Here is a 14,515-nt window from a genome sequence, read left to right on the forward strand (position 1 = left end):
TTATCTTTTTTACATTTTTAAAATAATTCTCTTGACTCCTCTAGACAAAATTCTTAGTGTGCACATCAGAAGTGCCATGAAAAGATGTGATACAAAGACACTGCCTATCCAAGTGGCAAGAAGTGGAACAAAATGCATCACAATATCCCTAACAATTTTTGCTGTGACAGCCAGATGGTTTCCTACTCAGGAAGGGGCCAACCAGCAAGATTGAAAAGACACAGGAGAGGAATACTCAGGAAGAGCAGTTAAATATCCACCAATGGCTCTGCTGGTGCATTTCTGCTCTCCCTCTGAAATGTTCTCATCCTGATGATGCTTTGAGGATGGAGATCAAAGGAAGCATTGACAGATGAGAAAACATGGTGGCTCCAGGCAGAGACCGGCGGCTGACGAGGACATAAGTGCCCATCCCCAGAGTAGGCAGTGCCATATATGAAGCACAGAGGGAGTGCAGCTTGGCCCTAAAAGCAGCTGTAGAAATGCAGTCAGGTGCAAGTATTTAGCAGTGTCTAAGCAGTTGTGTTTAATTGCATGGCAGTGTGCAGTGATCACGTTCCCGTCTTGCTCGCAGGTGTGAGGTTTCTGGCTGGGGTATGTGGGATGAGCTCTACCCCTTCCTGTCCCTGACTTAGCTTTGGAAATGGCTCAAGAAGTCATCTGTCATTTGACACAGCTCTACTGAGCTGTGCCAGCCTGTCTTTCTCAGGTAAACTGGGATTTAACTGAACTTCAGATGGGCCGTAATTATGTTCACACATTAAGAATTTTGCTTAGGTCATCATGACAGATGTGTATTTCTCCTCTCTGCTGCAAAATAGAGCAAAACCCTACCTTCTTATATTGTTATAACCTTTTTTCTTTTTGCCATTCTTCCTTTATTTTTATTCTTCTGTCTGGATAAGCTTTGTACTTTTTATACGTGGGGGCCCACAGAGGACTTCTGATGTACTTGCTTCCAGCTGAAAATGCAGCCTTATAGCTAACTTATTTTTCCTATCAATCAGTCTGGAGAGAATAGTGCTCTATCTTGTTGATCATTCTTGTGTAAAGCTCATGTATCACTTCAAGGATTGTCTGGATATTGGTTCTGTCAGTTTGCTTCTATCACCGTCAAAAAGCAAAGACCATGTGCTCATAATATTAATAGTCGGAATAGGAGAGATATATCACCGTTCTGGTTCAGGTTAGTCAAAAAGATGATTGAAAGAATGCTACAAAAATGCAGTGCTTAAAGGTAAAAAGCTGTTTGACAGTACCTGGGGGAAAGAGAAATGTGTAGCTAGAAAATTTATGACACTCTGTAATGTGTCTTTCATAATTTACATCCAGGCACCTGTGCCAGTAATCTCTTATACATATGACTTATTTTCCTCACATGAGTCATTTCATCAGCTGAGTAATCACATCGACTTTAGAGGAATTGTTATCATGAGAATGAATCAATTAACTGCTGTTTATCTATCTAAACTAGAAAAAAGGCAATTACAATTATGAGTTTAGCTTGTTTTCCATTAAAAAAATAAAGTTGTAATATGGGTTTAGGTAGAATGGTCTTCAACACTTCTTTTCACAAAAAGTTAAAAAGGCCTTCATTTTTCTATATAGCTCATTTTGCTAAGGCTATAGTTGCTTTCACAAACTTAAAGTGCAGAACTAATTGTATTTTTAACAAAGTGCATTCTGGTTTTCCTTTTCTGGGATGTGTAAATCCTCTTAAAGTTCTTCCACTCTTTTTACTTTCCTCCAATTTGTTTTTAAAAGATGATAGCAAGGATCTAATTTAAGCCTCTCTGTTCAGTAAGCCAAAAGAAATGGGCAACTCTTCCACAATGAAAATTTGAGAAACAATTCTTAGCAGCTTAATCCCTGTAAATTATTGAAGAACTGCACAGAAAGGCTCCAATTATGCTGTGTATGTTAAATGCTTCTAGTTTTCTGGTTTTTTATGATTGCAACTTTTGCCTCTCCTGCAATTCCGCTGTGTTTCGTTTCTGATGATAAACCAGAAGTGGGTTAGAATAACCATCCTAGACAGCTAGAAAGTTTTATCTTTTTCTGTAATTGAACACATATTGGCTTCTGATGCTGTTCTTTCACTGATAAAGTTCTTTTCAATCTGTTAGGATCCATCCCATTTTAGAGAGGATCCGATGTCCCAGCTGCAGTTGCATTTCAGGTGTGCTTGAGCTTGCAACTTTGGCATGTTTCTATCTCCAGTGTCTGTGGGGTAGATGCTGCTCGGACTCTGTGGATCCAGATGCAATTACTGTGTGGAACCAGCTTTTAAACCAGCATCCAACAAGGATGAAAAACATATAGATGTTCTGTCTTTCTAGAGCTGGAATATAATTTAATCTATATCAGTTTCTGCTGAGTTGTCATATTTCTGTTAGCTTAACCATTAGCAGCTAGAGAAATGCGGTAATACAGAGAGTACTTTGTATTCACCTTGAAGATTAGTTTTTAATAACCTTCAGTGACATATATGAAGGAATTCAGATTGAAGGTCTGTGAACAGGTATCTGGCAAGCAGTATTTTGTTGAAAAGATGAATTTGAACTGTGTAGTGTGGTTGATGTCAGGATAGACATTGCTTATCAAAAAGATTTTTATGGTGATATTAAAAATCTTTAAATTATTGCCAAGGTTCATGTAGTTGACTGGCTGAACTACTTCCAGAAGTAATAGCCGAATTACCCAAAAGCTAGAGGTACTTTATTAGGAAAATTTAGAACCATAATGAGAAAATGCTGCTGGTTTGATCCATGTCCTCTTTTAAGACTCAGCGAGTCCTTGTGCAGATCTTCTGGGACTGCAATGCCTTTGGAGCTTTAGTAAGAGTGATCCATTTTGTTCATATCCTGTGAAGCACAGAAGCAAAAATGGCCACTGGGCTTTGCAATCTGGTGATAAGGATGTTTTCAATATGTTTAGAACAGATTTTGTCTTTGTACATGTATTGTTGAGAGGATGTTTTTCATAGGGAGCTTCAAGCCTGCAGCCAATCAGAACTCTATTAAACTGCTCCTGATTCTTGAACTCCTAATACCATAAAAAATGCTTTCAGCCTGTATGCTTGGAGAGGAGCTGAATGCTAAGTTTATGAGCAAGTCAGAAATGGGGGCTATCTCGCTTGAACCTCTGCCACCGTTGTTCTCTACAGATATGTGAAATGACACGAGAGGCACCACCATGAAGCTGAAGAGCAAAAAGAGCTGATGGCTTTAGCGATATTTTGTCACTTGAACAGTGACCTTTGTTAATAATGCCTGTGATAGGAAAATGAAATACTTTCTGTTTCGGTAATGCCAGTCTGATGCTTGGCAAAAATTGCTTTTAAGGCAGACAGCAAAGAAAAAAGAGCAACACATATTCTGTAGTGTATGAAGTTTAACATTTTCCCTGATATGCAGTCAGACTAAATCCTGAGTTTGCTAACAGATGCAAAAGGAGTTGAAACCACATTTCCGTATCACTAATAAAATAAACAACACACTGCCAGCATAATCAGGGCTGGATTTTCAAGGCATTCAACTTGTATTTAAAAACCTGATTGGAATAGGCAAGTTTTCAAAGGCACTCAGCATCCTGCAGCCCCTGTTGGGGAAAATCTGAGTAATTTACAGATGCTGAGCAATTCAGAGGGTTTGGCCCTAAAATGTTCACGTGCTGTTCTTGGGAAAAAAAGAGGAAAAGGTGAACTAAGCCTTGTGTTTTCAGTTTGAAGAGATAAATTTTATATGTACGTTTAATAGTTCTTAAATTCCTTCAAACCTTTAAAAACAACAGCACCCACACTTAATATCAAAAAACAATCAACAAGAATGGGCAAAACTGACTAGTTTAAATTTAATTTGTATTTTTAGTTTTATTAATTTGGAGTGCTAGTACCTGAGTTGGACAGGAAGCTTTTTTGTGGAAAATGGCTGTTATTTAGAAAACTGGTGGTTTGTATTTGTTTTTTCTGTTTGCAGGCTTTTAAGCAATAGCAGTCTAAAAGTATTTGTTCACACTACCAAATAGCCTTCTGAATCAGGCACCCTATTCTGCTATTGCTGTTCTCCACTTCAAAACTTTAAGTTTTTCCTCAAGGCCCATACTTTTCACCCTCTTTCTGAAAGTGATTTCCATCCTAATTTCATATTCTTTTAATTTAAACTGGTGTAAAGAAAGAGTAACTGTACTACAATCTATGAAAGTAAAATCAACTATATAAAATCAAGTATGGATGAGAAGGGAAAGCTTATTTAAAATACACCCTTTACATGATTCTTTTAAAAGTTTTATTTGAATCAATTTTTCTTTTGCTGAGTTCAGTCAACCCATAATAATCCACACTGGAAAGGAATCTTGTGCCTCTCAAGTGTATTTTTCTTCAGTCTTAACTGTTCACTGCCTTACTTAAGTGGTAGCTTTGGTTAATCTCAGTTCAAAACACTAATGAATAGAAACACTATGTATATGTTTAAAGAGGTAGCAAATATGAAGTTGCATATTTTTATATGAGCTAACAAAGTATCATACATTGAAATTAGGACAGATACCATTTTATCATCTGTGGTTTTTTTCAGTCTCCAAAGCTCTCTTCACTAGCAGCCTAACTACCTAAGGCAGACATTAAGAATGATCCATTGTCTAGCCAGCATTCCTTTTTCCTCTACAAGTTAAAGCATCCAGTTAGACTGTTTGTCTGAACTTCTCATGTCACATTAACAGTTTGAAAGCTTTCTTCTTATTAATAATGCTTGGAATAAATCAGATGCTGCTTATAAGGTCTGCAACAGGTTAAAATTAGGAACTGAACCTTTTATTCTGCTTAGAAAAATAATTTACATCTGCAGATGGAGTAAGTGTAAGTCTATGACAAAGCTTCGTTATTCCCTGACTTTGTGAAAAGATTCTGGCCTTGGTGAAGGCAGTTGCAAAGGCATCAAAATCAGCAAGGCAATTATTTTCCATCTTTTGGAGGACTTGTCAACAGCCTTCAATCTAGGTGTGTTCACTAAAAGGGTAGCTCCAGAGTATGTCTGCATGTAGGAGATGGTGAGGTGTTTGAAACAAACACCACAGCTGGGAGAAGTTTCTGACTCCAGCTCTTAATCCATAATGACAAGGAAATTTTGATACTTTAGCATAGATTTAGGCTTCTTATGTTTGGTTCTTCACCTTCAAAGGTGATGACAGCCACTTTGATTCAAAGCCCCTGTCCAACACAAATACTCAAGTTTTCTGCTTTGATTTCCAAATAGAATTCAGCTTAAATAAAAATAAAAGTAACAGATAAAGAACAAGAGTTCTTCAGGGATCAATTTAGTACTATCACTATAAATAAAATCTAGTTCTTAACAAGAAAGACAGGTACAGGCAACCACTCAACAGTCATGAATCTGAATTTCTGCATTTCCATGATGGTTTGAGTCCCTTTTTCACTTTCAAATAAATAGTTTCTAGGTGGAAGGTACATTACTGTTCATTAAGAATACTATTATTCTGCTTTCTTCAAACTGTCTTGCAGTGCAGATGGGAGAATGTGCTCATGGGTTTGAGTTAAAGCAAAGCAGTTTCAGAACTTGTGAAAAAAATCTGTGGTGGTTTGTTTTGGGTTTTTTTTCTAGAGTGGATATTAGAAACATTTTTCAGAAGGATAATAGGAATATAAATCAAGGCATAAATTTGGAAGTAAGAAAACCAACTGTAAGAATAAAATAATCCTTAAAATGAAATATATATAAATTGCTTATAGTTATTTTATTCTAAACCTACAGTCTACAGGCTGACCTCAGGAAGATGCATGGATTTAGACACCTATAAAATAAACATTATTAGCTTTTCTCAATGATTAAGGAAATGAATCATTTAAAATGGCCATTTCTACCAGACGGAATGTGTTTTTATTTTGTGTTCTCAGTACAAGCCTGTGGTCAAACTCACTGAAGTATTAATGCTGTCTTTATTTACTTTTATTGAATATTTAACTGTTTTCTTTTCTTTAGCATGGGGCTGATTTCTGTACTTTAACAGCCTCCATCTCTTAAAATCTTAGGACAGAAGATACAAAGTGTTCCCTGAAGGTTGATTCATTTCAGATGTAGTTATGATGGCAAGCCAAGTCAATATAAAACTAATTATTCAGTGGAATAGCCCAATATTTTTAGTTTGAAAGTATCATACTTTAAAATAAATCTGAAAAAATGGAAAGCTGATCAAGTGCTTCAACTATTTATTTCTTTTTAAAAGAAATGCATTTTCATGAGAGAAGCAAATGAAGCCATCTCAGCCATATCACCCATCCTTAGGAGGACACTAGAAGACAATTTCTGCCTGCCTCCCCAAAGTGCTTTAGAAGCTTGCTTTCTAATCCATGGTAAATGTCTCTGTCAGGTTTCACCCAAAGTTTTTTTGTTTATGTCTTCTTTTTTTTTTTTTTTTTTCTTTTCTTTTTTTTTTCTTTTTTTTTTCTGAGAAGGAACATCAGGGAATCAGGGAAAGGAATTCCAAAAAGAGGTGATTGTCCAGAAGAATAAAAATAAGTATTGCCATGTGTGGTTTGGTTTTTTTCCCTGTCTCAAGAGTAGAAATGGGTAGAGATTAAAATTAAATTACAAAAATATTGCCTTTGGTGAAGAGAGATTTTTATGAGCTTTAGTTTCTGGTGTGTAAGAATGAGCTTTATAAATCAACAACTGATTTCCCTACTGAGAAGCTCAAAGGATAAAAGTGGGGAGACAGAAAGAAGTTGCTGTGGCACCAGCAGGAAGAAATGGTGGCGGTAGCCTGATAACATTGTGGTGGTTTGATGAACTAGGAACTAGAAGGAAAAAAAGTGAAAATAAACAAGCAAACAAACCTGAGGATCTCCATGAACAAGTCCTGCAGTGTTTAACATAGTACAACACACTAACTAGTACAGCTCCACACTTTCACCTTTCTAAACTTCAGATCAGTTAAGGTAGTCTTCAGTTTATTCCTTAACTTTCTAGTACTACCTGTACATTAGCTATTTAATAGTCTTTAGCTTACATATTTTGCTTTAAATACCAGTCCTTGAGGAGCCATCTGTACTATTGGAGACTGCTCTGGGTGCTGAAACTAGACAAATCACATCTCTTTAATTAAAGGTCATGTTAAGGAATGACCTCTGACTTCTTTTGTTTGATTGGTTGTTGCTTTTCCTTGGTTGTCCTTTTCTTGGAGAGGGGCATTGAGGTTGAAGGGGGGACAAAGGTTGAATTGGAGGGGCTTCCTCTCCCATGTGTTTTCTGGAAGCCTGTTTTTTATCATATCTTAATGATCAGCAAATTGCTATGCCCCTGGGGGAGAAAATTAGGTTAAGACATGTTCACCTGTAAAAGAGCAGCGGTGACTCCAAGAGGCTGGTCTGTGAAAAGACACAGACAGCAAATCTAGAGGTATTGGATGGAAGCATTTTATCCATCTTCCGGTTGGAAGAGTGCAGTTCAGATTGCAAAACCTCATAAATTGGATATATTATAAGCAGACAGTGTTTGGGAAAGGTTAACAGGAAGTTGGTGTCTCAGCTCAGCTCTTGGGAAACTAACTTTCTAAATCACTTTCTAAATTATTCCAATATCAGCCATTCCCAGAGCTATGGGCTAGGCAATGCCATCTGTTGGCTTTTGTGAAAAAAACTCAAATGGAAAGTGTGTTTTGCTCTGTGATGGTCCAGCAGAAAGAGATTCACAGGCAATACTGCAGCTCCTGGTGGAGCAGAAAGTCAACAGGAAGGCAAGCTCTAGCTTGAGACACTTCCCTTCAGCATTTTGAGAAATGAGTCATGGCCTCTGGGTGCCTTGACACAGACCAGTCCCAGCTGTAGCACAGGTAAAACAGGAGCCCAGGAGCTCTCCTCTGTGTTGCAAAGAGAAGAGACTTGAGATGGCCTGAGCCTGTAAGGATCTTTTCATACATGCAACGTTACCGCTCGCTTAGGTGTTTGCAAGGCTTGTCTGACTAGCTGCATATGTGTGTAGCTTAATTTTTGAAAATCCAGAATGGTCTTCCTGTTTCCTTTGTAAGGGTTCTGAGCTGTATCTTTGTTTTTGCCCACACTTGTCGGCCCATATCTATAAGAAAGAAGCGATGTAGATAATTTTTGATGTCATTTTCCATTAAATGACTTGTCCTTTTTTGTCAAAAAGCCTTTTTTTTTTCCTTTCTTGCTTACTACTGCACATGGAAAAAGCCTGCATGCTGGCACTACAACTGCTTTATTTGCTTTAGATTGTCTTGCATTTAGGCCATTTGAAGGTTTGAGTGTGAACAATAGAAATAGTTATGATAAATTGTCAAGCTTTTCCAAAGATTCAGAAGTTCTGGAGTTACTGCCAATGACAGATGATTTGTCCTTGCTCATCACTTGTCATGTTGGCAGCATTTTTATGCTCTCTGCTAAATCTCCCTCAGTGTGTAGTTGAATTCTTTAGAAAAAGAAAATTAGTTTCTGTTTCATCCACGTTCGTGCTCATCAGTTCAATAGCACCCGTGTTTCACTAAGTGGAACACCTTCCTCATGAAGCATAAGTTTGATTTATTTTAATAGGGTGTTAGGAGAACTGCTGGAGTTTGACATGAGCACATTTCTAAAGTTACAAAGATGGTAAGAATGATCTTTTGTATCTATTGCTGTGGATTTCTATGACTGTGCATGAATGGTGCTGCATACTTGACAGGCTGTATCCTTCGCTGCAGGATTTATGCAACCAATGACAATGTTTTCAAATGCTCGAGTGTGAACTCTCTGTGTCTGAGAAAAGGCTGAGTGAGTAGATAGTGATTTTCTTTTCCAGCTTTTCCACAATTTCATAAGGTCTCTTTCAGAACTGGGCTGCTAACTGGCCTGCTTGGAATCTTAGTAATGGAGAATTATGTGATATGGCATTATAAATAATTGAATACCAACAGTCTATAGATGAAAAAATGCTGAATTCAGAAAATGGTTTTCTGAAGGAGTTGGTTAATAGGCTGTCCTCTGCTAGTCCTCTGACACTGATTTAGTTGTCTGAGACAGGAAAGGGTCAGTGGCTATGGGCATCAGACTGAACCCCAGTTCACCCCGGAGTTCTACTTAAAAATGTTCCTGCACCGTGGAGGTCCTCAATGGCATAGTAGAAATAGAACCCCAGAAGCACAAAATGCTTTTTTGGGGGGGGATTCTTTCAAATATTTCCCCTTTTAGTAAATAAATATAGTCTGAACTGCAGAACAGTCAGCAGAGAATTAATAAGTTCTGCTTCCTCTAGCTACAGGTAGTCCCATTCATCACAGTTAAGAAAGCAACTTATATTTAGAAGCACAAAGGCAGCTGTCTTGGCTTAGACCAAAGACTATTTCAGTGCCTTACTTCTCCAAAGGTGGTTTGAATGCCTAAAGGAGCAGTAAGAACAGTGTAGGGATACATGATACTGACTCCTAATGCTCTCCCAGCTCGCAGCTCTGCTTAGCTTCAGAGAGCTTTTTGCATTGACCTATAGCTTTATATGTTTGTTAACCCACAGCTTGTATGATTTCCCCTAGAGGATGTGTGAAATGAGAACTTGTCAAATAGGTACATGTTTTCTTTGCTTTGGAAAGTGTCAGCTTTCCTCCATTTAATATCTGTGTAGAATGTTGGTGTTCAGCCCTCATTATGAATGTGCACTCTAGATTTTCTCAGTTTTCGCTTAAGAAGTGAGCTTCATAAACCACAGGTTCACCTGCCCTCTGTCTTGTATGGAAATTTCCAATCTGTCCCTTACCTTTTGGGAGGGAACAGTGCTGCTTCCTGTCACAGAGCCAGCAGATGAATCTGAAACTTGCATTGTATTCAAATGCTTGAGGTCTGGAATCCCCAACCCCCACACACCCCAATCAAGTTGTTATATTGCTTCTAAAATAGAGGATTTAAGTTTTCTTTTTCATTACTGCCCTTATGTGCTTGCAAGCATTATTCTCTACATTCATTTTTCCCTGGCACAAAACACAAGTTCATGCCAGCTCACTTGGTATGCATGCAGATATGAATTTCAACAAGAAAAAGATATCATTCAGATAACAAATACCTGTTTTACCATTCTGAGCATATTAGGCATAGAAACCTGCTCTACAACTGCCTTAAATACTTCTGATGAAGCTGAGCTTTATGTACTTTTTAGGTTATGGTCCATTTTAAGCAGACCCAGGTGTGGTCTTTTGGGTTTTTTTTCACTTTAGTCTTACTTGTTATCATCCCTTCTAAGAGAAAATGCCATGGCTTTTTAAAGTAAAGAGAATGGTAAACTCAGTAGATAGACAAGGACATTCTGGAGCAATGTGTCATGGCTGTAAAGGCCTGCTGTGTGCAAGTAATGACTGCTGTACTGATGAATAATCTAGGTTGTGTTGATGCTGAATTTAGACGGTTTTGGGGGTTTAACATTTATTACAGTCTTGTGCTTGTAAAATAGTGCTTAATAGCTGCTGATAATCTTCTGACTGTAAGTTTATGCATATGACTACTCTTAGCATTTGAAGAAAACCTTAGGATTGGGCAACTTTTTCCCTCAAGCATCAAAACTGAAGGTTTACATAGCATTGCATTTATTTATTTTCTGTAAAATAGTGCATGTTCTGGTGCATTCATCTACAGTGAAAAACATAAGGAGCATAATATTTGGAAAATATGGGAAGGTTATTAATAATGAGGATAACATTGTCGTGTCCTGCAATTCTTACAGACAGAATGTGCACTGCCAACTTTAAAGTCAATTAAATGGACAACAAAGGCTATGCTCACAGAAGACATGTTAAGAAGGGGGAGACTGAGATGCAGCATTTTGATGCTGCTGGAATGAGCAGCTCTTTTGTGAGAGATAAGACTGAATGACCAAAGGATGAAAATATGGCCTTGAAATCCCAGCCTAGTGTTGAGTCCCAGTTCAGATACAAATTTATATTAAAATCTAGCAGCTTTCTCAGGGCATCATCAGTCATCTTTTTAAGCAATGTCAATACTAGAACAGGCTTTGGGTAGATGTGCTAAGGAAAATGCCAAAAAGCAGCTTTTAGCTGACTGAAAGGTAAAGTGAATTTTAAAATCAGGGGCTATTTGCAGCTCATCTAAACTTGGAATATATTAGTTTGAGTATCTCTGAGTGTGTTACAAGTTCATCTCCATTTGACATATGCTTTTTGAAAATGCTTTTAATATTAAGTAGATTCATGAATGCATAAACTTTAATGGATAAAACATGATCTTTCTGCTGTGGAGTTTCAACTGTAACTAAAAAATGGGTTATTTCATCTTGATATTTGCAAATTATGAATAAATCTGGCACAGGTACCCTGAGCTGTTTGAAATAACAGTGACTTGTGAGACCAGTCAGCTTCTTCCAGTGCCTCGCTTAAGTGGTCTGTGAGCTTTACATAACAAAACCAGTGACACTTAGGACCACATTTAATTAAAAAGATGTTCTCTGATTGAAATCTGAGAATCTGGGCAAAGTAGGAACTCCAAACCAAATATTTATTAAGAAGCTAAATGAACTGAAACAAAAGTTTTAATGGGAGATACAATGCATTAAAATCTGATCAGCTGAAGCTTCAGGCACAAAGAAGCTTTCCGGCCCACTTGTAACACATTAATAAAAAGTGAACAGAAAATGTGAATTTTCATTTTGTGGATTCCTTGAATCTGAATTTTCGGTTGACTGCCACTTGGAAGCAGAGAAAGAGCTTAGGAGCCCTTTGTGGAACACAGTTATTGTAATTTTCCTACCATGACTGGGAGACTTGACTCAAGGGTGTCACTCTGGCAGATTGCCTTGGAGCCACACGAACCTTATGAGACCTCATCTCAAGCAGAGCAGTTACAGCAGGGCAGACGTTCCCGGAAGGACATCCCAGAGCCAAAAGTTAGGAAGGACAAGGTTGCTAGGACCCTGACAAGAAATCAGAAAATATGTCAACTGTGCTGCCTTTTTTTCTCTGTTTTTGTATTTAATTCTGCCTGCTTTCAGCAGAACTGTATGTAGCTTGACTAGCAGAATTGTTCCTGCTTTAGTAAGGCTTTGATTTGTTCTGTTTTATGGAAAATTTAAATGACAGCTTATGCTGTAAATGGGATAAACTTTCTGTCCTTTGGAAGTTTATGTAAGGAGGAAATGCTCCATTGTGAACTTTGTTACTATTCTGTCCTCTTTTGACCTTTTTTGGTTCCTGGGTGTGTTTTTATTCCAACTGGTTTGTTATGAGCAATCTGATCAGAACAGCCATGCTCCTATTCAAACATCCTGGCTCAGTCTATTGTGCTGCTGCCTATCACAGTTACTCAGTTTCTATCCTATTCTTTTATATGTGCTGTGGGAACCCCTGCACTGGAGAATGCAAGAAAATGTCAAAGCAACACAAGAAAATATCATGTTGTTGTTAACTACCATACTCCACATAAAGAAAGGACCCTGATTCCTACTGCTAATGATATTGAAATTTTCCAGAACCACATTAGCAGCTATGGCTTTCACTCCCCTTCATTTCTGATCAGTGCTGTGAGAGTTTCAAATAAGAAATCAGTCATATACCGCTGCTCTTGCTTTCTCTCTCCCAAGTCTCTCCAAATCACAATTTCCAATCTTGCCTGTCATTCTGCTAAACAAGCAGTGACCTCAATTCTAATAGTCTCTGAATTAATAATGAGGATTATCAGTGTGAGGTTTTTTGATGCTCTTCGGATTTGTGGCCAGTTAAATTGTTCTCCTTTGGACATAGCACAGTATAATTTGCCACCATCCTTGGCAAGTGCTGTTTCTGTTGGTCATCATTAAAAGCCAATGGTTCAAGTAATAAGAGCCCAGCACCAGACATCTAATTGAACATTTAAACACTGTCATTTCCAAGATTCTGCTTTTCTTTGGGTTGTTTTCTTTGTGTTTTTTTCTTTGTGTTTTTTTAAGGGGGTATTCAATACAGTTTGAAGTATCCAGTAGTTATGAGTTATGAATCAAGATGATCGTGGTAACTATAGAATTGAAATTAATTTTTGTTTAAAACTATTTGCATGTTAATCCTAATTCAATTTCAATTAGAAAAAAAAATTTAAGGTGTCCAGCCTTTTCCAGAGTTTGTTTCTGGCCTCTCTTTTGTCAATGATTTCTTTCCTACCTAATGAAAGCAGAACAATTGTATTTTTATTGTCTTCATTTGCACTGTGAAGTTGATTCAAAAGTGACTTGCCACAAAAGTGTAGTGGATTCAAAGAGGGAAAGGATTGAGTGAAAGATGAGTTAGGAAGCACATGTTCAGTCCAGCATGAAAGCAGGTCCTAGAAAAATTTTCAACAAGGGAAAGGAGATGTATGAGAGGAGGATGAGAGGCCTTCTGTGCAAGGAACATGAGACAGGCTATAATTCATCATCCCTGTGACAGCCCTCTTTCTCAGGACAATCCTTTCCTTCCTGCTCTTTGCACTTCTATGAACTCCAGCATTTGTTGTGTGGGTTTTTTTGGTTTGGGTTTGTTTCTTTTTTCTTTTATTCAGAGGCTTTCAGGATAGATATACACTGGAAAGGCCTTAGAAGCAAGAAATACAGAAATACGACAAAAGTTACTTGATATTCATTTTCTGCCTTCCTCTCCGTTGCTTCCTCTCAATGCACAATGTGCTAAGGCAAAAATGTTTTCATTTCTCTCCTCAGTCAGCTGAAACATATTCTTTCCTGTGATTCCGGCAATGAAATGTATTTTCCAAGTTTAATTGGCAAGTCAAACAATAACACAAATGCTTCTGCAGAATAGTGCTAAAGGTTCTCTATCCTCAGTTCAACAGCAAAAGTCCTAGAGAGCATGTGCTTTGGTTTTTGTCATTTGCAGAGAGCATCTATTTAATTTTTTTCTGGCTTTCACGAGCAAGCTGACTGATAGCTGGTTTGTTCTCTATTTCAGGTCGTGGAGACTAATTTGGTTGCTTTTGACTGTCACTGGATCATTATAAATGAGGTAACTGTCAAGTGAACATTGTTGTGAACCATGAATCCTGTTTTCAGGCTTACTGACAATATTCATGCTGGTTCTCACTTTGCCAACAGGAGGCAATAGCTATGACAAAGTTCAAGCACACTGAGGGAGTAAATGTTGCTTAATAAAAGTAGAATGACAGGTTCTTGGACTTTGCTGTTTTGTCTTGCCTGTTTTAAATGGAAGTCCGTGTATGAATAAATGGAAAATAAAATGAAAAAAAACCCTTTATTTCTGAGTATTTTGAGATTTCACAACTGAGCTGGCTGTGTTCACAGGATCTTTTAAAGGCCTTTTTTAAATATGTGATCTTATGCAGTGGAGTCCTTGCATTTTTTTTTATATTTTAGTTGTTTGGTTTTTTTTAATAATAATCAAAGTAATAATAATAAAATCCCCTATTTTCCATCCCTTTATGAATTCTCCAAATGTTCCATCATGGTTGATATCCAGACCTGTTGAGATTAGTGGGAGGCTTTTTGGTAGACTTCTGGATTAGGTAACATATGAATGTTCGTAAAGGGAA

The 14,515-nt window shown here is 37.6% G+C and overlaps 1 protein-coding gene across 8 annotated transcripts in view; it reads left to right on the forward strand.

Moving 5' to 3' along the window:
• The window catches only part of GRID2 (glutamate ionotropic receptor delta type subunit 2), an 824,945-nt gene that overhangs the window by 592,380 nt on the left and 218,050 nt on the right, over window positions 1-14,515 (forward strand). For 7 of the 8 annotated variants that reach the window (XR_011150528.1, XM_069013075.1, XM_069013077.1 and 4 more), the window contains exon 5: window positions 13,918-13,971. The exons of the other annotated variant lie outside the window; for it this stretch is intronic. Coding sequence is in view for 6 of the 7 variants with exons in the window: in XM_069013075.1 (XP_068869176.1) it covers window positions 13,918-13,971 (54 nt within the window). In the remaining variant the exon portion in view is untranslated. The remainder of the gene's footprint in view (window positions 1-13,917; window positions 13,972-14,515) is intronic. 8 annotated transcript variants of the gene reach the window in all.

This window comes from Aphelocoma coerulescens, chromosome 4 (genome assembly GCF_041296385.1).
Source record: "Aphelocoma coerulescens isolate FSJ_1873_10779 chromosome 4, UR_Acoe_1.0, whole genome shotgun sequence".
Classification (NCBI taxonomy): Eukaryota; Metazoa; Chordata; class Aves; order Passeriformes; family Corvidae; genus Aphelocoma; species Aphelocoma coerulescens.